This window comes from Arvicola amphibius, chromosome 4, assembly GCF_903992535.2.
Source record: "Arvicola amphibius chromosome 4, mArvAmp1.2, whole genome shotgun sequence".
NCBI classification, from domain to species: domain Eukaryota; kingdom Metazoa; phylum Chordata; class Mammalia; order Rodentia; family Cricetidae; genus Arvicola; species Arvicola amphibius.
Genome location: NC_052050.1, coordinates 100,043,063 through 100,069,451, shown reverse-complemented (window position 1 = coordinate 100,069,451; position 26,389 = coordinate 100,043,063). Strand labels below are relative to the sequence as shown.

General features: G+C 44.7%; 1 protein-coding gene across 4 annotated transcripts in view; it reads right to left on the bottom strand.

The window, feature by feature from the left end:
• Nucleotides 1-26,389, bottom strand: part of Snx29 (sorting nexin 29) — a 428,110-nt gene that overhangs the window by 179,651 nt on the left and 222,070 nt on the right. For all 4 annotated transcript variants that reach the window (XR_005285098.1, XM_038327322.1, XM_038327324.1 and 1 more), the window contains one exon: nt 10,429-10,535. Coding sequence is in view for 3 of the 4 variants with exons in the window: in XM_038327322.1 (XP_038183250.1) it covers nt 10,429-10,535 (107 nt within the window). In the remaining variant the exon portion in view is untranslated. The remainder of the gene's footprint in view (nt 1-10,428; nt 10,536-26,389) is intronic.

Genomic DNA, 26,389 nt, shown 5'->3' with positions numbered 1-26,389 from the left:
AATCTGTCTCATAAAAACTTAAAATGTGGGGTCGGATAGGGATCTTGATCACTTTAGCTTAAATAATCCATCCATCCATCCATCCATTTATTTTGAGGTGAGTGGGTCTCTGGTGAACACTCCTGATGTTGCCCATATGTCAAACACACACCTGGGATGGTCAACCAAACCTCTGACCTTTGTAAAACCAAGCCACTGTGCTTTGTGTCAGTCCCTGGTAAAAGAGACGACGACAGAAGGTTTCAGAGCCTTCCGATAAAACAAACAGAAGCATTCACTATCAGAAACTCAGCCCAAGTCTGGACTCACAGATCAAGGGCCATTTCTGAAGTGACAGGCACCTGAGGCAACACTTTTCCAAGTCAAATCTTGTCAACTACTCAAGCCAAAATCTCCACCTGCCCCTCAGGGCCCAGAGCAGGCACTAGTATTTGGCACCACCGGCTTGCCTGACAAATGAAATCTCCCTAGGGTCAGAAGGGAATTTCTACCTAGCGGCAGAAAACAGCCAGGAAGTGGGAGGGGGACAAGGAACACTTTTGCCTGTGTTGGGCAGTAGTGAGGTAGAAAGGGATTCCCAACCTACCATTTTCAGGAAAAAGAAACATCAACCAGGGCTGAGAAGATGGCTCAGTTAGCAAAGTGCTTGCCTTAGAAGCAAGGGGACCCAAGTGTGACCCCAGAGCCTTTATATAACTTCCCAGCCAATCTAACAATATTGGTGACCTCCAGGCTAATGAGAAATCCTGTCTCATAGAGGCAGATTCACATGCACAAGAACACACATGCATACACACATGCAATAAAAAGAAACATTAGCTGTCATACCTAAAACATAAAAGACTCCTGAAAAATGAACAGGGGAGGGGCAGTGGAGGACTGGATGATGTGTGTCAGGAACGATGACACACCTATGAAAATGCTGTGATAAACAACTCTTTTGTATGCTGATGTTAAAAAAAAACTTGCAACTAATGAACTGAAAGTGTTGTACCTGTCTCACCCCTGAAGTCTATCAGCCCGTCAAACTTGTAATGTTCTTCCTGCAACCTGGACTGCCCTGCTCCACCCTGGCTGACAGGACACACAAACCATCCCCCTCCAGGGCAAGGTCTCCGACACTGACACTACCCACTTCTCTGCATTCGCTGATCATATGATGCTACGATTTGGATGAAGCACCTCTGCTGGTAGAACAGGGGCACAAAAGTCCGGGGAGGTTTATTCATCTGCCATAGACTCATTTGTCCATTCATTCATTCACTGAGAGCTAACATGAGCATGAGCTGACTGTCTCCGAAGCATCCACTCCCCCTAGCGGTACACCCCAATCCCTAGTCTGTGTCCTAGCACAGATGAAGAGCAGGAGGGAAGTCTCAGCTGACTGCCAGTGTCACTGCAAAGCTTTGGCCAGGAATTAAAAGGCAAAGTCTTGTCTTTTCTGAATTTGGCCAGGAATTAAAAGACAAAATCTTGTCTTCTCTGAATGTGGCCCTGGCAGAAAACATTTGCTCAGGGGGATCACAAGTATCTGGGGATGAAGGGGAAAGCTACCCAAAGTTAATTCAACCCAGACATAATAGAGGCAAGGATGAAGAGAAACAGCAGCCTAATGACACAGCTCCCATCCCAAAAGTCAGCTAGCTGTACCCAACACCATACTTTGTCCTCAACTGAAGACAGGATAGGCTATGTTCTTCAGCAGCACCCAATATCTCCCTGGCCGAACACACAGAATTCCACTCCTGCTTTTACAACGGTCACAGGGGGTCAGTGGCAAATTGGCAAAGCTCCCTTCAAAGTGGCAACTCAGACTAGTGTCATGTTGGCACTAGGCTACACAGAATTCATAGCTCCCAGGGGTACCCTTCGAGGAAAACAAGAACCAAGACACTCCCCAAGTCTTTCAACCGCCAGCCTGGATGGCCCTCATCAGTTCTCCTTAGATCCCAGTGACTTGAACAAGTCACAGGGTCCCAACTTAGGCACAAAGAACACTAGGAAATGTACCTCTCCATCTGTGCAGAAAGAAAAATGAGATAGGACTTAATAAATGGATTACGGTGTCTGCCACAGCCAGTGTGAGCCAGCTTTCCTGAGGTCTCATCAAAAATGATAGTTACCAGTCCAATGGCAGGGGTCCTGATGGATGTCTGGCTACCACAGCACAATATGACAGCAAATGGGACAACTCCACAGCCATTCACTGGTTTCACAGCAGAGAGGACTTGGAGAGAGAGAACACAGTCAAGGGAAGTAAAGAGAAAACTGCCCCACACAAGACACAGGACACCTGAGGATTGAACCCATTTGCAGAAGAGTAGAGGAATGGACAGAGATTTCCAAGATAACTTTGATTTTTAAAAAAATGTTCACAAGCCCAGGCTAGCCTCAAGCTAATGCCCCAACCCCAGCCTCCCAGGTACTGGGATTATTGGCAGTCACCACCACAGCTATCTTCAGATGAGATCTTAAAGGTGAAAAAGAAGTGAACAAGGAAAGATGAGGAGGGGAAGAAACATGGGAAAAAAGGATAGGGGTCAAGTTAGAAACAGTGTGCATCTGAGAAAATGACACAAGCTTGAAGGGGCGGGGGGAGGGGGGGGAGTAACAACCGTGCCGAAGAGGCAGCAAGTACCCCAGAGGGTTTACTAACACCACATCAGTGGCCTTCGGCCGCCCTGCAGAGCCCGCATCAGCACAAACTTTCATGACCCCACAGCCCCCGCCTTCTCTGACATTTGCACAACTCCACACTCAAGCTGCAGGCATTTCAAGTCAGAGAAGGTCGACCGCTCCAGTATTCACAACAGCCCTGATCCTCCAGCAGGCAGAGCCAACACCAATGGACAGAACTGTATCTTCTGAACCTCTGAAAGCAAGACCAGACAACCCCTGCTACAGGTCCAGAAGAGCTTCAGGAAGCCACTTTCTGCCTAAAAGTGAGAAAGCAAACAAGTGCCCAAAATAGTGGAGAGCTGAGGAGCTGAAACCAGCCACTATAATTACAAGTATTTTTATCTGTTGCCCAAAAAGGAGTATTGGCTCATCTTCCAAGTGTGTCTCTATGGAAGTTCAGCCCCAGACATGAGCCTCCATCGGTACAGGAGATGGGATGTGCTATGAGAACAGCAGGTACCGCACCATCCTCTGCTAGGCCACACCGCTCTGTGAAGCTGGAACCCAGCCCAGCTGGTACAGAAGACAGTTCAGCAAAGCCCATGCTCTAGAGCAGGGCAGGAGTGTGAGCCCTGGGAACATGAGCAGGTGGTTCATCCCTTCCTGACCATAGTCTGTCTGTAGGAAGGCAGTGAGCATTAGAGAATCCAAACACGACATCAACACAAGGCCTAGAAACAGCATGGGCCTTCACTAACTTCACTAGTGCAAAGCCTTTGTTCAACAACTGTCACCTGAATGTAACACATAGACACACACACACACACACACACACACACACACTTCTGGAACTAATGCTCCAGAATCAATCACCTAGGCTCAACTAAAGGCTTAGAGGGAATGAGAATGAGGAATAGAGGCAGGGAAGGACAGATGAAGAAACAGTCAGACTAAACCAAATGGAAGAGATCTACCCACTAACTGCATGTGTGGGCCTTATTTGGATTCTTATTCAAATGTTACTTTGAACTGGAAATATGAACACTCACTAAGTATTTGACAAGACTAAGAAACTGCTGTTAACTATGAAATTATATTTTTTTCTCCTCTTTCCTTTGAAACAAGAACATTTTATTGCAAATAACCCACATGTTTATGAAATTTTTAAAAAATGTTTAAGAGACTGATGAGGGCCTAGGAAGATGGCTAAGTCAGTAACACACTTGCCATGTCAGCATGAAGACTGGGTTCTATCCCTAGCAGCCAGGTAAGAAGCCAAGCCTGGTGGCATACAGTTGTAATCCCAGTGCTGGGGAGGTGGAGCTTGTTGGGCAGCCAGGTTGAGTGAGAGAACCTCTCTCAAAATAAAACAGAGAGATATAGAGAAAGACAAGTGATGTTGGCCTCTGGCCTATATATGTATACATATGCATGTGTGTACACACAGACACGCAGAGTACCATACGGAACACAGCTGCTTTCTCCATCTTCAGGGAACTTCCTTGAGGAACTAGTCATTCCTAAACAAGGCCACTTAGGCTGTGGTCACATGGCCTTGTGTCCCAACCACTAAGTGTCCAAGGAACGGGTAAGTGGGCTGCTGAGTGAGATGTCAGTCCATCCTGTGTAGGTGTGGCTAGTTACGCATACTAACTGTCGATGGATTTTCTAAATCTCAGGGTCTTTTTACTTACTATATGAGTGTTGTTAGTCCCTGAATTTTGCTCACAGGTGAAATAAATGATGTGCTAATGATACTTCTTTCAATCGTGATGGCAGGATTACCGTTAATGGTAAAGTCAGCTTAGGTGTCCAGCTAGAGCCAGGAACACACACATCCAAGAGCACCACACACTGCAGAAAAATGGGCATGTGGCCATGTCAGAGCAGCAGCAGGTGGCAATTGAATTCAAGGTGTCATCCCACCAGGAGGAAGCTCTCTGATGGCTCAATCTTGGGCAGGCAAGGCTCCGAGACCACAGACCCCGAAATGTCTTTTGCTTGGGCTGTGTCTCTGCATGTTTGCCACTGCTGTCCTTCTCTGGTATCTGCATCATGTGAATGGGTGTGGGGAGATCCCCACGGCCTGCAATGAAGTATGTTTATCTCATGGAAACATCCTGTTCTACTGGGTATTTTACCTGTGGATTATTATGAAGATAATTCCTTCCTAAACTGTACTGTCTGATTGATAATAATAATGTTAGTTTAAATAGAGTTTTGATGATAAAAATATAAACAAGTAAGTGTCACACAGCTAGAACCCATGAGTTTCTATTGAGAAGCCGTATAGACTGAGGCTTAGGTTAATGATTAAGAAAAACATCTGAAGGCCGGGCAGTGTTGGCACACATTTTTAATCCTAGCACTCGGGAGGCAGAGGCAGGTAGATCTCTGTGAGTTTGAGGCCAGCCTGGTCTACAAGAGCTAGTTCCAGGGCAGGCTCCAAAGCTAAAGAGAAACCCTGTCTCAAAAAAAAAGAAAGAAAAGAAAAAGAAAAGAAAAGAAAAGATAAAGAAAAACAACTGAGTCCCAGTAGCCCAGATAGTTTAAATTCCTTTAATCTTAATGTTGGGACATATGTTCACAGGTTTCAGAGTGCATCATAGCTGAAACTAAGCTTTGAAAATAACATAGTTAGACAAAGATGTTTTTGTTAAATAGCTTTGAGGTGAAAAACCCAAGAAGTCAATTTAAAGTTGTAGAAAGGCACATAGTTGAGTGAGGAACTCGTTAAAGTCAGGGAGCAAGAACAAAGCAGCCCAATTGTCATTGGCTGATATGCCTTTCTTACTAGGACTGGTCAATGACCAAATGTGATGATTAATTCCTTGTACCCATTTCTGCCCTCAATCTCCTGATATAAAAAAAACTATTGGTGAGTGGGTATGTACTCTAAAGATTTAAAGTAGAGATGAATGATTCTTTTTCATATATAAAAGTTTAGGTTTGTGATTCCTTTAAGGTTCCCTATAAGATTATCTTTCAAGATAATCTTTGTAACTGCAAAACTCAGCCTACGAGTAAAGGACCTGGCTGAGAATAGCTTGTCTGCCCACAGAGTTAATCTATAACAAGTTGCTTGGGTATAAATATATGTGAGTTCTTGAGATCATTTGTTTTTCACCTGGAATATGTAAAATGTTTAGTCATGTAAGAGACGTGGAAAACATGCTGCTTTTACTGTTTGTTTTGTATTCATTGTAATCATTCACCTGAAAAACAGAATGTAACCACATTATAATTCCTATATTGCTTGAAAAAACTTTGTTGGAGTACATAAGCTGTAGAAAAAAGGTATACAGTAGAAAGAACACAGAAAGGACATAGAAGAATAAAGAAGGGAATCATCAAAAGAACGTGGGTGTCTTTTCCGTGACCCCCTCAGATAGAAAAGTCTTAGTACACACTGAGTCTGAATTTCCCTTTGAGCGCTATGCTGCTTTGAGTCTGGCCCTCCAGGCAGAGGTAGCAGCCTGGACCTCAGGCACATGAGGCTGACACTGCTAGCAGCGTTTCACACGTTGGCACTGACAGGTTCTGATACTTCCAGAGTAGCCACTGGCCATTGTCATACAAGAGATTCAGCGCGAGGATTCAGGAGAAAGAACCCCAAGCTGATATCAACATTACCCTGATGCTCCAAATGAAAAGCATGATGGGAATATTTTGTTGTCTATTTTCAAGTCATGTGATGCCTAGTGTGTGAGATCCAGTTCCCACATTACATAAAAGGGGATGAGTTTGTACATGCAGCACTACAAGACATACAAGAGGTGCCAAAAGCTGGGGTGTGAGCTGCCAATCAAGCAGACCCAGTCAGCAAGCACAAGAAAGTAGCTGAGCATGGGTGCAGAGAGCAGAAAGGCCACAAAAGGACGTGACATTTACTGATCTTATGCATAAGGGAAGTATCTTATAACTGGGGCACTGGTGACAGATGAGAAATAGATTCTATTGGAGCAGAAGGGATGGACTGGGTTGTTTTGTGGTGGTGGTGACTTTTTGTTTGTGCATGTGTGTACATGTGTACTTGAGTACATGTATTCCTATAGCTACATGTGTGAGTACAGGTGTACATCCACATGTGTGCACATGTATGTAAGGCCAGAGGTCAGTCTTAGGGATCATTCCTCCAGAAGCCAACTACCTTGCTTTTTGAGAACGGGTCTCTCACTGGCCTGGTTAAATTAGGGTGGCTGGCCAAGGTTCTTCCTGTCTCACTCGCCAATACATATTACCATGCATATTTTTGTTGTTTTAATCTGGGTTCTGGGGTTGAACTCAGGCCCTCATTACTGGTATAGCAAATACTTTAGCAACTGTGCTATCTCCTCAACCTTCTGTTGGATTTTTTTTTAAGACAGAGTCTCACTATATAACCCAGGCTGGCCTCAAACTCATGATCTGCCTGCCTCAGCCTCCCAGGTGCTGGGGTCACAAATGTGTAACACCACAGCTAGATGAGACAAAGACTCTAAATCTAAGAAACAAGAGAATTCATTATCAGCAATGAGGAAAGTAGGAGAGAGGAAAGTGGCTCAGATGAGGAGCTACAACCAGAGAACACGGGCAGCTCAGGAGTATGGATGCATCTCCAGGGATTAAGATGAGCTGGGGAGAGGTTAAGAGCACTTCAAGAGGTCCTCAGTTCAGTTCCCAACAACCACATAGTGGCTCACAGCCATCTATGGTGAGATCTGGTGCCCTCTTCTGGTATGCAGGAATACATGCTGGCAGAACACTGTATACATAATACACACACACACATATACACATAGACGAATGAGCTGGGGAGAGGTTAAGAGCACTTCAAGAGGTCCTCAGTTCAGTTCCCAACAACCACATAGTGGCTCACAGCCATCTATGGTGAGATCTGGTGCCCTCTTCTGGTATGCAGGAATACATGCTGGCAGAACACTGTATACATAATACACACACACACATATACACATACACACATACACACACATACACACATACATACAAGATGAGCTGGGGAATCCATATTACTGCTGCTGACTGCTAAACTGGAGGCTACACTCCTGCACAACTCAGAATCCATGAAGTAAGAGAGGGCAGAGTGCTCGGAATTCTACCAAAGCAGAGGCCACAATGCCAGGGACAGATACAAGGAACAGATTCTGTTGCCCCCCCCCCCAGAGTAGCATTCAAGGGGGTTAACTGGCTGTATTCCACTGAGAACCTGAGGTTTAGAGAGACCTAACAAGAAGTGGAAAACTGGAACTCCTCTGACATGTGGTGTCAAGTGTCCTCTAAGCCACCAGACTCCAAAAGCCAATGGCAAAAAGAAGAATGATCAAAGTCCAAATGCTACCCACATCTTACATTTCCTGGAGGCCAATGCCAGACTGGACTAATCAATTCTCAGATTAGGGGACCACAGGAAGTACAGTTGAAAGGGGAAGAAGAGCTTAGATGTATCTTGGATGTATCCAAAATCTTTGAACTTCAAAACCTCTGGTGAGAACAAATCTGATGTTTCAGATCTTCAAGAGAGAGGGGAAGGTTTACAAAGAAAATTCTGAGCATCATCACTGGGGTCCCAAAGAAAGAGGGAGGAGCTATGTAAAACAGCTGTGGGGAGCTGCCAGCCTCTGCTGAGCTGCCTTCAAAGACTTGCTCCAGACAGTTCATGACTCCGCCTCTGCCCTGCAGCTTCCCCAGGATCACAAGGCTGGTCCCCACAGACATCTATAAAAGCTTTACTTGTCTTGGAGTAATGAATGGCCTGCTCTCTTTACAGGTAAGCCACTCTGCAGAGAAAACAATGGGAGAATTCAATTTAGAGAAGTAAAGGCCATTGAAAAATTATCTAGGCCTCAGTCCCATCTTTACCACCACCAGCTCTATCAGAGGCTCAGGGCACAGAAGTTTATGGGAGAGAAGACAGGAGTAAGAGAAGAGGCACAGTCTGGGTGCTGACAAGTGTGCTAGCGCCTGCTGCTCTGGGTCCTCCAACCCTACCTCCTCTATGAGCTCCTGTTTCCTCCAAGAAGCCTTTTTCCTTCTCTTTACTCTTTATTTGTCATGCTAGGAATTGAATCTGGGGCCTCAATCACACCAGACAAGCACTCTCCCCTGAAGACATCTAACACCTACCATCAGATCCATATTTAGGACTTCTCTGTCATTCTAATCTGGGCTCCAGGACCCACACTCAATATCCTACCAGTACTTACAAGGTACCTGAGTCTACTCATCAGATGTTGTGGGGAGCTGCATTTACGGAACTGTTTCTCACTCCACCACAGCTCTGGGGACCCAGTATTCCGGCATTGCCACCGCCCAGCACTGTCTCACGGCCCACTGAGAAGAGCAATCGAACAGAGCTCTTCTGGTCCTGGTTCCTGACCCTTCCTTACCAGTCCGTCTGTCAAACTGCAGCTGACCTTCCCCTGACCTCACAGAGTTAGAACTCAAGTTATCTGTCCCGTTGCTGCTCTCCTCTTGCTTAGGAACCAAATTTAAAAAGCATAGTTAAAGTGGTGACCTGGAGCCTGGGGAGCTCAGTGGTGGAGCCATGCTGTGGCATGTGTACCTAGCCCCTCCCCCGCACACACAAATCAACATAACAATTAACTCTTGATAAATGTAACACACATGCAGACACACACATACACAATGACTCTTGATAAATGCACACATGTATAAAAAAATTCAAAGACTCTTGATGTTATTATTACCTAGGTGACTTGTAAGATGAATATCATTAGATGCTAACTTTGTAGTCAAGGATTGACCCTAGAGCCTGGCATATACTATTACACACTCTATCAGAGAGCTACACCCCGACTTTTTATAACTGTGAAGTAGGGTCGCACTAAGTTGCCCAGACTGACTTTAGATTTGTGACCCTCCTGGATTAGAGGTATGTGCTTCCATGAGCACTGTTCCATTAAGATGTGACTGGACCCAGCCAGGTAATCTTCCTCTAGACTGCATCTGTACATGTGTGCCTATCTAGCACATGGGCATGCTTCCCTCTGTATATTACCTTTGTCGGGCTTCCATCAGGAGAGCACACACTTGAACCAAGACGCAGGGAAGAGCAACCTCTTCGAGACAATGGCTAGCAAAGGTTCTCAGTTCCTGGCCATTACCAAAGTCTGCTACCTCCTCTGAAGCCTCTCTTCTTTACTACACTTACACCTTGGTCCCTTCTGGTAGTCAGCTCATCCTCCACTAAATATGCACAGCATCTGACAATAGCCTACATTTAAAGAATGAGGATTTGTTCTTCTCTAAATCTTACACATCTGAGGTTGGAGTCTTCATGTGTGTGTATACATACATGTGTGCAGATTTTGTGTTCATGTGTGTGGAAGCCAGAGGACAACCTTGGATGATATACCTCATTAGACAGGTTCTCTCCTTGGCCTGTAGCTTATCTGGTCCTCTTGCCCCTGCCTCTATAGTACCGGATTATAAGAGTGAGCCACCATGTTTCTTTTGACATGAGTTTCAGGCTGCAGCCCCAAGTCTTTGGGCTCCCACAGCAAATGCTCTGACTGGACCTTCTCTAGTGTTATATATACACTCACACTTTGACTCCCATTTTCTTGCCACAGGAGCCAAGCGTTTCTAGCTAAGTAATGCTTTTCAGAGAATTGACTTTCCCTCTTCCAGTGCTCTGAGTTTATCTTTTTGTGTTTCGTCTTTCTGGATCTTATGCTGGCTAGTTGCCGTGGCAGGCAGCCCTCACTTCGGTCATGCCAGAGCAGCCAGCATTAGGAATAACCACAGAATCAGGAATTGGGTCGTGGGACCCAACTGGGCCAGCCTTACCTCAATGAGCTTCCTCTCATAGGAACTTGCCAGTTCCTCAGCAACTTCCCCAGGCTTCTGTTCAGGGACTGTAACTTCTCCATCAACATTCCAAAGACTGGGTACAACTTTAAGAAAAAAAACACACATGAATCAAGAATTACTCTTCCTTCATTTTAATACATGTATTTAATTCATTTAATATTTATGCACATGCGTATGCAAGATTACAATTTCTCCAGTGAGAAAGCTCTTGATAAGGGAAAAAAATCACAATCAGTAATTACTTCATCACTACAACACCCTTACAGTACAACAAAGCAGGGGAGAGTAAACAGTCTTCTGAAGGTAAAAGGGTTACTGGGTTCTACACGAGAGTTTGGAGAGTGGCCTCATCACCCTGGAAGCCTTGGGGGAAAGTACAAACAAACATCTCAGCAGCACACAGCTCATGCGTGCATCTTTCATATTGGCCAAACTTGTTCTGGGAGGTGGTACCTGCTTACAGTTTGCTATGGAATAGTAATGGGTATGAGGTCCCAGGCTGTGGTGGTTTGAACGAGAACAGCCTCCATAGGCTCCTATGTTTGAACACTTGGTCCCCTGTTGCTGGGACTGTTTGGGAAGGATTAAAAGGTATGACCTATTTCAGGAGGTGTGTCACTGGGGATCAATTTGAGTTCTCAGAAGGCTCACATCATTCCCAGTGTGCTCTCTGGCTCCTGATTGCAGATCCAGGTGTGAGTTCTCAGCTGCTCCTGTGCCATGCCTCTGCTCTGCCATCATGGACTCTAGCACTCTGTCTAAGGTGCTTTAGTCAGGGTGTTTTAGGATAGCAATAGAAAAGCAACTATGCAGAAGTAGAACCAAGAGCCTATGTAAAGGCTCCTTAGAGCAGTGATTCTCAGTCTTCTTAATGTGACCCTTGAACACAAATCCTCATGGTGTGGTGATCCCTAACCATAAAATTATTTTTATTGCTACTTCATAACTGTAATTTTGCTACTGTTATGACTCATAAATATCTGATATGCAGGATATCTGATATGTAACCTCTGTGAAAGGGACCATGACCCACAGGTTGAGAACCATTGCCTTTGAAGGACATCCAACAGCCTTGGGAAAGCCTCTGAAACCAGTGCATCAAATCACTGCAAGACCATGCTATGGGAAACTGGCCCCCAGGTCATGATGCACAAGGCATGGTCACCCATTAGTGCCTATTTTGTATTAAAGACCAAATAATTAAAAACTCAGAATGAGCCAGGAAGCTCCAAAGCCACTAAGAGAACAAAGCCAAGATAGGAGTCTGGAAAAGGAAAAGCCCAGTGACAAGCTTTACAAACATGGTCCAGGCTCCATTTCCAGCAGGTGCTAAGAATACAAGTCCTGAATGCCTACTAACCATGTGGGGTTATATGAGGGCAAAAGAAAGGCCTGAGGCAGCCCCGGGTGACAGGAAGGGGCCTCCAGAACTGCAGTGCAAGCACTGGGATCCTGGAAGGTTCATGCGACCCATGGCTGAGTTTCAGGCAGTCCAGTAACCAGGTGGCCATCAGCCATAGCTGGGCAGCCTACTGGAGAAGCATGACCTTTGGTGACAGTGAAACACCCAGGTCTCTGAAACGTTGAGCTGACTCTAACCACCAGTGACACCTGCCTGACACTCAAGGTACTTAAAGAAAACTTAGACTCCAGTAAAAGATGACCCAAGAAGCATGTTAAATTTATTCCCTTTAAAATATCACTAGAGTATGAATTGGTTTTGCTCTAGAGAAAAGGGAAAGGTGTGGAGGAAATGAAACAACAAGACGTGTGGAAGCTGAGAATCAGACAGGCAGAAAAGGAAGAGAATTTCAGCCCTGGACACAAGTAGCTGACTTGAACAGAATGACTCAAGAAAGACTTGAGATGCACACCACCCTGGGAGGCAAACAGGGATGGAAGCTACCAAGGGCAAGAAGTCCTGTGAGAAGTTGCAGTCAGAAGACTGGTCTGCTCTGCGAAGAAGCTATCAGTACATCTGGGCTGAGTAGAAAGTTAGGATGCATTACTGAAAACAGGGAGGTAAAGCTAATCCACAATGACCTTGTGAGATGTCCCAGTCTCCTCTCCTAACAAGTCTCCTCTCCTACTTGCTCCCTGAATAGCAGGGACCCATCATGTATCTCCCAAGCAAGGTGACAGGAATGCATCCTCCTGGGAACTCAAGGAGCTCAAGGGGAAAACCTGAGGAGACTCTGGTGGGATTGTCACCAGGAACAACACAGTCAAGTAGACCTGTGGTGGTTGTGGTAGTGGTGGCAGTGGTGGTGGTGGAGGTAGTGACAGTGGAAGTGGTGGAGGTTGTGAAGGAGGTGAAGGTGATAGAGGTGATGGAGGTAGTGGTGGTGGAGGTGATGGTAGTGGTGGTGGATGAGGAGGAGGTGGTGGAGGAGGAGGAGGTAGTGGAGGAGGAGGAGGTAGTGGAGGAGGAGGAGGTGGTGGTGGTAAAGAAGGAGGTGGTGGTGGAGGTGGTGGTGGAGGAGTTGGTGGTGAAGGAGGTGGTGGTGGTGGAGAAAGTGGTGATGGAGGAGGCGGTGGTGGTGGTGGTGGTGGTGGTAATGGTGGAGGAGGAGATGGTAATGGAAGTGGTGGTGGAGGTATTCAAAACCCCCAGCTGTTTCCTGTGAACTTAAGCCAAACACCACCATGGAACCGTGCTGTGGACAGACTGGCCCTTTAAGATTTGTCTCACTTGGTAAGAGAATGCTGCAGATCCACAAAAAGCTAGGTCCAAACCAAGAAAACCTCTAAACAGACACAGTACGCTTCAAAATGTGCTTAGATGCTGGAGGGGGATAAGCTGGAGAGAAAACCTCTAAACAGACATAGTATGTCTCTAAAATGTGCTTAGATGCTAAAGAGAAAAAGAAAATGGATATTGAAGTGATAGAAAACTAAATAGTTTAAAAATAATAAAGCAAAGTCTGTAAAGAGAGAGTAAAGTAATATAAAAAAGAATTAGCTACATGTGGATGGGAAGCACCATCACACAGGGCGTGTGGGTCATACAGAGTGCTTTGTAAACCTGAATACTTCACATGCTAATGAACAAAAAACAGCTGCTGAGTGATGAGAGGAAACAGAGGCAGGAGACAGGAGACAGGAGACAGGAGACAGGAGACAGGAAACAGGCAACACCACATGACAGAACACAGACCAAAATGAGTGGATTAATTTAAGTTATGAGAGGTAATTGAGAACAAGCCTAAGCTAAGGCTGAGCTTTCATAATTAATAATAAGTCTCCATGTCGTTATTTGTGAGCTGGCAGCTCATAGAAAAATCTAACTACACCCATCTGTATGTCGGATGCTTGCATTGTGATTCATTACAGTGGCAAAGTCACCACAACGTGGGGAACTGTGTTGAAGGGTCACAGCATTAGGAATATTGAGAAGCACTGGCTTACAGAATGTCTCTCCCGACCTAAAATCTATTCAGGCTTAAAAATGTACTTCTAGCCTCCTTGTCTTTGTGAACTTTGTTAAGCTTTAGCTATTTTGATAAGCTGAGTCATATAAGAAACTGTTAAATTCTATAATGGTATACTCTAAAAGAATCAGGAGAGTTCCCAGTCTCTCTGTGGACTATATCTATGAGTTAAAACTTTTATTTTGATAATAAAAGGAGATACAATTTGGAAGTTGTTATTTTTAAGGCACAAATGTAGCAGAGATAAGGCTTTAAAATATTAATTATATAAAAAGCTATCAATTTGCTGTAAATTGTTAAAGATGATTAAGACATGCAAATTAACGGATCAAATTATTTGATATGTTCAGAACTACACTTGCAGTCATACTAAATACTAATACAATTAATTATAGGAAAAAGTTTTATTGAGCTTCCTATGTGTGTGTTTTCAAGGTTAAGCCTAACACAACTAGAAACAAGCAAAGGTAGTTTAGCATAGATATACCTAATAGATAATGGTCCTCAAACTTGCCAGAGATCTGCTGAATATAGAACTTAAAATGTTAAATGCAAAAAAGGGTACCATAACAGACAGAGAACCCCCAGTTCCTAGTGGCACCCCCAAAGTCTCCAAAAAAGATGATGGGTCACAATGACTTCACCTGAATTGTGGTGACCCTTACCACTGGGCATAACTTCCCCAATGCCCTAACTGCTGTCAGGACTGATGTGGGAGGGTCTTCTGTTTTAATAAAGAAACTGCCTTGGCCAGCCCTTAGGTGGGTGGAGTAGACAGAACAGGAAGAAGGAAGTGAGGTAGATGGCTCAGTCAGATGCCACGCCTCTCCTAAGTTAGACAGACCGCCATGCCTCTCCTTTGGGAGAGAGATGTGATGAAGCCAGCCGCCAGGTTAGACATGCTGAATCTTTCCCGGTAAGACACCGCTCGTGGTGTTACACAGATTATTAGATATGGGTTAGTCAAGATGTGAGTAAGAGGCTGAAAATAATGGGCCAGGCAGTGTTTAAAAGAATACAGTTTCCGTGTAATTATTTCGGGTAAAGCTAGTCGGGCGCCACTGGAGCCGGGCAGGAATGCAGCCCACGCTGCTCCTATCACTACAGAATGGCGCCCAACGTGGATAACTGAATCCACAGAAAGCCTGAGAAAGCTTGGGAAAGAACAGAGTAAAGCATGTTTTCTTGGTAGCATCAATTTCTCGGGTTTGGCTTTGCTTGCTAGAGGTAAGCAAGTGCTCTCATCTAAGAGAGGCTTCCTGACTCAGCTTTAGCTGCAAAAACCTGCAGCTCTTTTATGAGGTCCTACCACAAAACACTTAAATGGTTTTGATGAAAAGCTGACTTCATGCTTTTTGGTTTTCAGCTGTAGCAGGAAAAAAGTTGTGCTGTTTTAAAATGCCGGTTTTCTGGGCTGTCCTGCCAGGGCAAACTCTGACTCAGGCAGGCAGTCCGACAGAGTGTGGTCTGTGAGCAGAATGCTGCAGCTTGCTTGCTGGCAGGGGCCTTGAACCACCACAGAGTTGTGGTGATAAACATGGCTACAGCCTGTACCTCTGCCAGAGGCTGGAAAGCTAAGGAATGGGCTGGATCCAGCCGCCAAAGTCATGGCTTTAATCCTACCTATATTGCTTGGTAAATTAAAGACTCGTGTGGTCAGAAAAAGAGAGATATACAGTAAAGAGAGATTCAAAGACAAAGAAAACCTCTAAATGGTTTACAGTGAGTTAAAAATATATGCAGGCTAAAAGTTCTTACAGTTTAAAAAAAGAGAAAGAGAAAGAAAGAAAGAAAGAAAGAAAGAAAGAAAGAAAGAAAGAAAGAAAGAAAGAAAGAAAGAGGAAGTAGTTTGTTGTGGTGGTACACACCTTTAATCCCAACACTTGGGAGACAGAGATTGACCTCTGTGACTTCAAGGTGTGGTAGCACACGCCTTTAATCCCAATGCCTGGGAGGCAGAGACAGACAGATTTCTGAGAGTTCAAGGACAGCCCGGTCTACAGAGTTATTCCAGGACAAAGATATACAGAGAACCTGTCTCAAAAAGTAAAAGTAAAAGTAAACAAAATAGAGGTTAAGTAAAGCCGCATAAAGATGGAAAATACACAGAGAATCTTGATACTATATGCTATTGTGCTCTCTTTGAACTGTTTGAATGCTGAGGAAGAAGCAACAGCTGCTAAAAGATATTTGTTTATAAATGCTGCTGAACTAATCCAAGATAGATATTTTGAAAATACCTTGACTTCAGAATTTGGATCTAAGGATATGATACTTTGGAAAAGAGATTCTTTTATTTTTACAGAAAATGAGACCCATTGGATTGCTTCTATCCCAATATGGTATGATAGACCATGCCCTCCTGAAAGGTTGCTGTGAACAACTTCAGAAAATTACTTCACCCAACTGATGACTGAGATGAACCTGGCATACAGGTTACACCATGAAAGATCTGATTAACAGCGTCCCCATTCAGCAGGAAGCAGTTTGGAGAGAGATAACTGCGCCCATATTCCCAAATATTGTTTATAAATGTTCTTTTACATTTAAAGGGGGATATGATATGGAGATTAATAATTTGCATTGATATGGATTTTGCTTTAGTGATTTAAATTTAAGGTCAATTTTGTTATATGTATATGTATTTCTGATCTTGATTAAGGTATTGTGATTGTGTAGTTCATTTAAAAATGTAATGTATAATTAGGAAATATAGGTTGTTAATGGATAATCATCGATAATAGTCAAGCTTGTAGTCATGTTAGTTAGATTTTCTAGATATATAGAGATATATTTCAGTTAGATAGGCATTCTTCATATCTTCCAAGGACTACAGAATATGGCATTTTAAATGTTTTAATAACTTAGGGCTTTTCATGACAATGAGACATGTCTGCTCCTGGCAGCACCAATCTACTTCAAGAAGATGATGGGCATCGAAGAGGATCCTTATGGAGTTTGATAGCAATTTGTGCAAGAAACTACACTTGCCTGGACTGTTGCAGAAACTGAACACAAAGAACCCACAGAGAGAGGACTGCTGAACTTGCCTAAAGAAATGTCTCTGGATACTATGGGCCTGAAGGCCAAAGATGGATGCCCCAAAGGTACAGAGGAACTTTGGGTGACTGTCCAGGTAGCAAGATGTCTCTGTGATTTCTAGAGTTTTGTAAGTTGCTTACTTCTCATTTACTTAGGTAATATTATATCCTTCTGGAGTCTTTGAAGGAGTTGAAGAATAGATAGTTATAGTTTTCCTTAGTTATTATAAAAGATAAAGTAGATATAAATATTGTAACTGTAATTCTTACTTGATAACTGTTTTGTTATATGTAATTCTGCTGTTAAAGTTAAAGCCTTCTTTTTCGTTTAAACAGAAAAAGGGGAAATGATGTGGGAGGGTCTTCTGTTTTAATAAAGAAACTGCCTTGGCCAGCCCTTAGGTGGGTGGAGTAGACAGAACAGGAAGAAGGAAGTGAGGTAGATGGCTCAGTCAGATGCCACGCCTCTCCTAAGTTAGACAGACTGCCATGCCTCTCCTTTGGGAGAGAGATGTGATGAAGCCAGCCGCCAGGTTAGACATGCTGAATCTTTCCCGGTAAGACACCGCTCATGGTGTTACACAGATTATTAGATATGGGTTAGTCAAGATGTAAGTAAGAGGCTGGAACTAATGAGCCAGGCAGTGTTTAAAAGAATAGTTTCTGTGTAATTATTTTGGGGCATAAGCTAGCCGGCGGCCTGGAGCGGGGCAGGATGAAAAGCAGGCTTGCCCACAGCTCCTCACTACACAGGACCCTACCTGCACTGGCTTGTTTTGTGTGTCAGCTTGGCATGCAAGGTACAGTCATCAGAGAGGAAGGAACCTCAGTTGAGGAAATACCTCCATGAGATCCAACTGTAAGTCATTTTCTCAATTAGTGATCAATGGAGGAGGGCTCAGCCCATGGTGGGTAGTACCATCCCTGGGCTGGTGGTCCTGGGTTCTATAAGAACACAGGCTGGTCAATCCAGGGACATAAGCCAGTAAACAGCACCCTTCCCTGGCCTCTGCATCAGCTTCTGCCTCCAGGTTCCTGCCCTGCTTTAGTTCCTGTCCTGACTTCCTTCAGTGATGAACAGCAATGTTAGAGTATAAGCTGAATAAACTCTTTCCTCCCCAACATACTTTATGGTCATGGTGTTTAATCACAGCAGTAGAAACCCTAAGACACTACCCAAACTGTGGACAAGCAGTACAAAGTTGATTGCACCACTTTGCCTAGACAAAGTAAGGACAGTCCCTCACATGCTCCTCCTCCACAGGAAAAGTCTCTCAGGTCTCCGAGGCCTGGTGGCCAGAGATTGATACTGCCCTAGGATCTCGGTCCCCAACGAAGCCATCAAGACCACAGGGGCCTAGGATAGCTGTCTAGGTAACAGATAAGTCTCTGTCATCTTAAGTGATACACAGACCATTTGGATTATACTTCCTGTTATAATTTATCCTCAGATCTCTGATGGCAATGATGGCTAAATTAACAGCTTGACAGCAACAGGCAACCAGCTTTTTCCCTAGGACTGCAGCTACTATTTCAATTCATTTCATAAAAAAAAAAAAAAAACTGGGCTTTGCTTTTTCTAGATCTACCAGGTCTCCTGTTGAGAAAAGGCAGACAGGTTTGCCTTGCTTACAGGCTTCATATTAAGGGATAAAAAGGAAGTTGCTTGGCAATGACTGCTCTCTCAGTAATCAACCACTTATGGCCAATGATTAAATAGAAAATGGTTTTAAGTTTATGCAAATTCTGAGGGCCTATGAAAATGATTTAAGACATATCAAAAATGGGAAACGTTTCAGATTTCTTCCCTCTTGTGCCATTGTAATACTACAAGTTCAAAGTTCAGAGTTTTAACCTTGATTGATGAAGTTCTGATGAGCTCGGTAAAGCACTGACTAGTCCAGCTGTTCTACAGACATCTATGAGCTGCTTTTTCTACAGTATGGATCTCAGTATTGTGGTAGTTTAAACTAAAATTGCCCTCAAAGGCTCATAGGCTCATAGGGAGTGGCACTATTAGGAAGTATGGTCTTCTTGAAGTAGGTGTGGCTTTGTTGAAGGAAGTATGTCACTGTAGGGATGGGATTTGAGGTCTCAGTAGCTCAAGCCATGTCCAGTGAGACAGTTCACTTCCTACTGCCTGTAGATCAAGATGTAGAACTCTCTCAGCTCCTTCGCCAGCACTATGTCTGTCTGCTGCTGCCTTGCTTCCTACCATGACTAACATTGTCATTTCAAAACCCCATGTGAAGATTCCCTGGAACTGATACAATCCTAGGCTGTCTGTCCTACCATAGGCGCTTGGGTGTTGTGCAGCCCACAAATGAAACAGAATACAGAAGACACAGACACTAGAAGCAAATGAGCCTGAGCTCGAAACCTGATTAGGCGACTTTCTGCAGAGTACATGGCTGCCCTGGACACAGAAGTCTGAGGGGAGATAAATACTCCAAGCTGGCAGGGTAATGTTGAAGGAATCCAAACAGAAACGGGTGAGGCAATCAACAGGATGCCTGGTTCAGAAAGCAAGCCTGTCTGCACTTGGTAACCTGACAAAGAACAGAATATCAGGTTGTGACCTTGACATCCATCCAAGTGAGAATTCCCATTTGTCTAAATCCTCAAGACAGGCAGATCAGGTGCCTTACTAAACAGCAACTCGGTACTGATCACATGAGCCACCAGCACCTGCCTGGAAAGCTGACTACAGTGGACAGCAAAGGCAGTGTGGCTGCTCCTGTTGGGGACACCTCCCACACCTCCCAGCTACGGAGATGGTTTACCGCATGTGCATAAGTGAGCAAGCATTCTGAGCCTTCGGTTCCATTTCTTTAAAGAAAAAAAATGTACTTTCTCTTGTGGCTTTATTTCTTTAAAAAGTTTACTTTCTTGGCTCATTTGGTAGCTCATGTGTGAAAACAAAAGTTATGTTTTATGTTTTAATTACTGTGCCTAAGAGATCCATAAAATAAAAATGCCTCTAACCAAGAACAGATATTTCCTGAGGTGCCAGAGGCTGTTGTTCATATACGATAACAAGCCTCCTGTTTTCACTTCCCTAGTTTGGGTGACCCAACTTCACCAGATGTACTGGACCACACAGAGGCGGCAGGGACATAGGCTGGAGTGTGCCGCCATGTATGCTCGCCCTAACTGGACAAAGGTAAAAAGTACAAGTGAGCCCCTGACTGACCTAACTCAGCACCATTTTCAGGAGGCCCTGGAATGGACCTGGCTAATATTTAGTTAAAGCTTGCTTTAAATTTGGCTCATATTTGTGGCAGAGGTCTTATTCTTGAAAGTGGGATGAGCATGCGCTCAGAGACTGACAGAGGGAAGACAGTGAGTCTGAGGACGGGACGCGCACCACACTGAAGGACAGCCTGAGCTAGAGAGTGAGGCTTGACCTCAAAATAAAGAAAAATTAAAAATAATTTTAAATTGTTTTTTTTTAAAGTAACAGTTTTACTTCCAAAAGAAAAATACTTTTTACATTTTTAGGCCTCAACTTGACACAGGTGAGAGAGCTGCAAAAGAGGGTGGAATCTAAACCCCACCCAGCCTGTGAGTCAGAGGACCGCTGCATGGCTAGACAGCTCTCCTTCCTCAGAGCATCCTTTTTCACTTGGTCCATACAGCTCAAGAAGGTGGGTAACCAGGCAACAAAGGAATGATGGCAGTTAGATTCACTGGGTGCTCACTAAGTGTCTGGCACCACTGCAGACCCTAAAGACCCGGAACACTCCACCCTTGTTCCCTGATTACACCATCTTTTCAACAATATCCAGGGAAACAGGAAGTGATGCCATAATCACCACGAGCAGGGGTGAACCCATCAGAATGATATGATGTCAGACAGTGGCGGCACTCACATATATGTGTGGTGATACTAAACACACCCCTGTACTGTATAATCAAAGCTGACCCACTGGTGGCTACAGATTGTATGAATTATAACTATCATGAAAGCTTGGACACAGGATCTCTCCTGGCCACACACTTGCCAATATGTCAACAAGTAAACACACATGAATACGTGTACCTCTTTTTGGTTTACTTTTCTACACAATACAATTGGCCATGGTGTGACATGGTTCTCTCTGACTCCTAGCAGGCCTGGTCATTGCCAGCTTCATTCGCTATAGTCCTAGCACACAAGCCTGGTCCCTTCTTTATCATAGCTACATTACACCTTGAACCACAGTCTTACCATCCCAAGTCAAAGAGCACACCCTTGAACCTTACCCAGCTCTGTGCACGTGCAGAACGTAACTGCAGGATCAATGGGGATAGAAGTTAAATATGACAACCAGCAAATCCCCAGAGTGTTCTGTCATGGTGACCTACCATCCTGTCTCTGTGGGCCTCAGCTTCTATACCTAGTACCGGCCCAAGTATAAGACTCCCAGGGTCCACACTAGTGTTATAATGTTTGTTTTCATTTTTATTTTTATTCAAGGCAGGTTCTCACTGTATAGCCCTTGCTAACCTGGAATTCACTATGTAGACCAGGCTAGACTCACAGAGATCCATCTGCCTCAGCCTCCCCAGTGCTAGGATTAAAGTTGTGTGCCACCATGTCCAGCTCACTGCTGTGCATTTTCAAAACAAGACAAAGAAACTGACCGAACTGAGATGGCTGCATACTGAGCTCAGAACAAGTCATCCACGCAGTGGCTAGACTGAAAGGCCCAGAAGAGCAGGCAAGAGAAGAAAGCCAGTAGAAGTCTGAAGTGGCGGGACTTTGGCCCACTGGAAGAAGAACACAGGCCCGGACCGTGTGTGGTGGCACATGTCTTTAATCCCAGCCCTTGGGAAACAGAGGCAGGCAGATCTCTGTAAATTCAAGGGCAGCCTGGTCTACAAGAGCTAGTTCCAGGACGGCTAGGACTATTACACAGAGAAACCCTATTTTGGAAAATAACAACAACAACAAAAAAAAAAAAAAAAAAAAAAAAAAAAAAGGCTCAATGCCAGCTCTGCACAAGCCTGCAATTCCTGGAGACACTTTCCAACCACAGGCAACAAAAACCAACCACAAAAAAAAAAAATCAGGATAGTAAAGATGATTTTTGTTCAGAAAAAAGGTGAGAAACCTTCACACAATTAATGTTGAAATTCTGAAATATGTCCCTGGACCAGGGACCTTCAAGGACAAGTATCATGGATAAACTATAGAGATGCCTAAAGCACAGAGAAGGAAAAGAAATAACATCCTTGAAACTCAAGGTCATGGCAAAGTCTACTGCTTTAAGGCAAATGATACATTTAGAGAAAAGATCATGTTGAAAGCTTCTTCCTTATGATTTCTCAAGAATGACAAAGGATCAGGTCACAGTGGAAGAAAACAAGGCCACAGACCAGTGATGTGAGTGGTCTTAAGAAGGGACTCAAGAAGAGAGCCAAGGAAAGTGGGTGCTCATGTGGAGAAAGCGATGCCAGGGAGGCCATACGGGATGGATGGAGTATTAATGCAGGTTCCTGGGCCTCGTATGCTGCAAATTAATTTGTGGATCTGAATGAAGGTCTAAGAATCAGCATTTTATACTGAAGGTGATTTCTACATACAAAATAGTGTGAGGAGAAGAATGTAATAAAAAAAAATCCAAATGCAAGAAGCCTTAAAAGTACCCCTAGTCTTCATGACTCCAGAAGTAAGCACAGAGTCATGAGTCCAGGCAATGCAGTGAGGCCTAGGACCTGAGGTGGAAGGAAGCTGGGCTCCATCTACCTGTGTCTCGTGGACTCCTGGCTGTTTGAAATGAAGCTGACTATCTTCCGGCTACTGTCTACCAGAAACTCACCAGCGTGGACGAGGAAGGCAAATCTTATACTTTGTATAAGGTGTGTATGGCCACAGTTGTAGCTGATTTTCTGTGAGCAAATGAAGACTGGATGATCTACACTGCAGGCAGAAATGACAAACTTGGCTAGGTAAGGACACTCCTATTATCAAGAGAGAAGAGTAGAGAAATAAAACACAAACAGAAGGGATGCACTGGTGTGTGTCCTTGACATGACTGGCAACAAAAGAAACAGCAGAAAGGTATCCCAGACATGCCTTGACACTTGTGGCCCAAGGGGTTGGAAGATCAGCTACTGGAAAAGTAGCTCTGAGGAAGAGGGTGTCCACTGCAGGCATTAGACTAGCAACACACCTCTAGGTGTATCTATGAGGGGTTGCCAGAAACAACTAGACTGTGAGGGCTTTGACCTCTCAGTGTATTGATCCCTTGATTTACTATGTGACATCATTTTTGGAAGGGAATAAAAATAAAACGTGGCATATCTGGAAGGAACAGGTCACTGGTGTGTGACTCTAGGGTTGAACCTTATCCTGGCGTTTTTCTGTGTCCCTTTTCTCTGACACCATGATGTGAGCCATCCGGTCCCACCGTGCCCTCCTGTCTTGGACACTGTGCACCTAAACACATGCTTCCTCCCATAAGCTGCTGTGCTCCTGTACTTGGTCACAGCAAAAGCTAAATACATCCACCTACCTTCCTGTTATGAGAAGGCTTGAGACCAGGGAGACCAGAACAAAACCAGGACCATGGTCCTGCACCTTTTCACCGCATGTGTCCCACAACACAGACCACCACCGTGTGCGACAGATCAGCGGGAATTTAGCAGTCAGGCTCAACCTAAACAGGACGTACATAGCACAGCCCTCTCTCTCCCAAGGCTCAGGGATCTCTGCTGAAGAGAATGAGGTAAGAAGACGGTAAGAGCCAGGATGAGTTCGAGGAAATTGCATTTGCCAGACAACTGTAAGCATATGCACAAAACCTGCAAGAGTTCAAACCAGACAAAACCCGCCAGGGAGGGGAGAGGAGTCCTTCCTGTTTGATAGCAGCCAAAAGAGTCAGTTTTCTTCAATGGTGTGGATGCTGGTAGGTTAGCCACACCCTAGGCAGGTCCTATTCCCAAAAGGAGGCAAAGCAAATAGGACTTGATAATTGTTGGGTTTCTGGGGAGTGGGGTGGTTTGTTTTTAAAATTTAGTCTTTAAAAGTTGAAGTTAGGTGGGTAGGGAGGTGAGGGTGGAGAGAGTGGATCAGAAGGAGTTAAAGAGTAAATATAATCAAAATATATTAAATGAAATTTTTAAAGAATTAATAAAAGTATTTTTTTTAAATCCAGCACTCAGGAGGCTGAGGCAAGAGGATCAGATTTGAGGCTACCCTGGGTTACACAGAGTGACCCTGGATAGATGCATGCATTTATGCATGTTGGGGACCTCATGGTGAGGGGCACACCCCAAACCATCCAGCATAATTAAAGCTGATTACAACTAGAGGCAGGCAGAAAGAAGGGCTCCCTTGGCCTATGTCACACCAAGCCAGGAGAGCCAACACAGCCCTCCTCAAAGCCAGGCAACCAAGTCAGGGCTGATTAGATCACACTGAGTTCTGAATAGTCCCGCATATACCAGAAGCTGAATGCATTTTTCTCCCTAGTAAGAAAAGGACTTTGACATATTGAGAACAATATCATGATAAATGGCAAGCCAGAGGCTATTTCAAAAAGTCCACAGAGATGTTCTGCCTTGACAACTTCCTTGAAAATCCTAATTATGTCTAGGAACCCAAACTTCAGTACCATGGAGGAAACAGACAGCAGGAAAAGGGGGAGTCTAGGGAGGACTCCCGTTCACCACACCAGAAGCCACAGGACTGAACCTGACTCTGTCTTCCTCCAGTTGCTTTTGGTCATGGTGCTATCACAGCAATAGGAAGCACACAATGGAGCAGACCGATGGTAAACTAGAGACTGAGGAGCTGCTCTCTGCAGGCAGGGCTGGCCCTGCTGAAAATCCCAGAAGTGATTCACACAAAGCTCCAACTGCAGCGGTAGAGGTCCCCATGGATCTCCATCCCAGCAAAGGTAAAGGCACATGTTTCAGTGTGGACCAAGTCCTCAGCAGCGGAACAATGAGGCACATCACCAGTACAGGCGACACTCTGTAAAGAAGAGTGTTGGCAAACATGATCAAAAAAGGCAGGCGACAGAAGACCACATGGCACCTGGCAAAACACAGAGCTGCATCTGCTTTTCTCAGGAGGGAGCAAGATCAGTAGGTCTCTGGGCAAAGTGACAGACTGGCACCCTAGGCAAGTGCAACACTGAGCTACATCCCATTTCTTTTTGCTTTTAAGTTACCCAGCCTGACTCTGTACATGCAATTTTCCTGCCTCCTCCCAAGTAGCTGGAACTACACCAAGCCCAGGTATGGCTAGATTATCCAAACAATAACTGTCCTCGTCTTGTTCAGTACATCAGCACACTCGGTCTTGCTGTGAACTCTTCCCTCTAAAGTGAACTCTACACTCAGTTCAGAACCCCGACTCTCAGTGATGCCCCCAGTCCTTCTCCCTCTCTTTTGCCAACACTTCTTTTATCCCATACTCAGTCCTGGATGGACCTTAAGACTCACTCTCCTGGAGGTCTCACTCTGGTCGGGGCTCCAGACACACTGCCCTTGCAGCTCAGGATTCTACCCACGTGCCCCATTTCAACATAGGAAAACTGGACTCCACAGAGGTCAAGAGTCATAGAAGTGCTCTGAGTTCTGAGGAGAAAGGAAGGGCTGATGGGCAGGAGCTGGAGCAAGGTCCTGATGATTCCTTCACGAGGACAAATGCTTTGGAGCTAGTAGAGGAGGGAGGTAAAGCCTCTTCTGAATCTATCACTTGAAGTTGTAGAATGTGTCCTACACACTTGGTTTATTTTACAGATTGGGGAGAAGCTGGTAGGGACAGTGGTAATAAAGTGGTACGGGGAGAACAACACACTTCCATTTGGGGATTAGTCATGAGCTCTCATCTACTTGTGAAGCAATGACTTCTGCAACATCAAGGTCAGGGGAAACACCACACAAGGTCGATGCAGCTCAGCTGACAGAGTGCTTACCCAGCATGCACCAGCCCCCAGCACTGCAGAAATTAGACACAGTTATGCTCACCTGGAACCCTGGCATTTTCAGCTTTTCATTAATTCTAACATTAAGGAGCAACCAGGTTGGGGGGGGGGTGAACATGTGACAGGGCAAGACAGTGCAGAGGCTCCTCCACTTGTGTCCTTGCTGAAGCCATTACAGGTTTAACTAGAATTTGATCTCCTTGATGGAGAATCCCATGAAAAATTACCTAAGTCTATCTAGCAACTCAAGGTCAAGATGCCCCAGCTAACTTACCTTAGCTTCTGTTGAACTGCTTGCTTGTGCAAAACCTCCTTGCAACCACACCTCCACCTCTAATTCACTCAGAGTTGCTAAGGGAGATACCAGGACACTCAGGGATATACTTGCATCTCAAACTCCTGAATACAGTACCAGCTGGCTGGAACACTTTCAACTGGCTGTAAACTCTGTCTGCGTGGCCATCTCCAGTAGTCTCCCCAAAACAAATATTCCCTGTAAGGAAAACATGTCCACCTCCCTGTAGGGAAAGCATGCTGTCCTCCA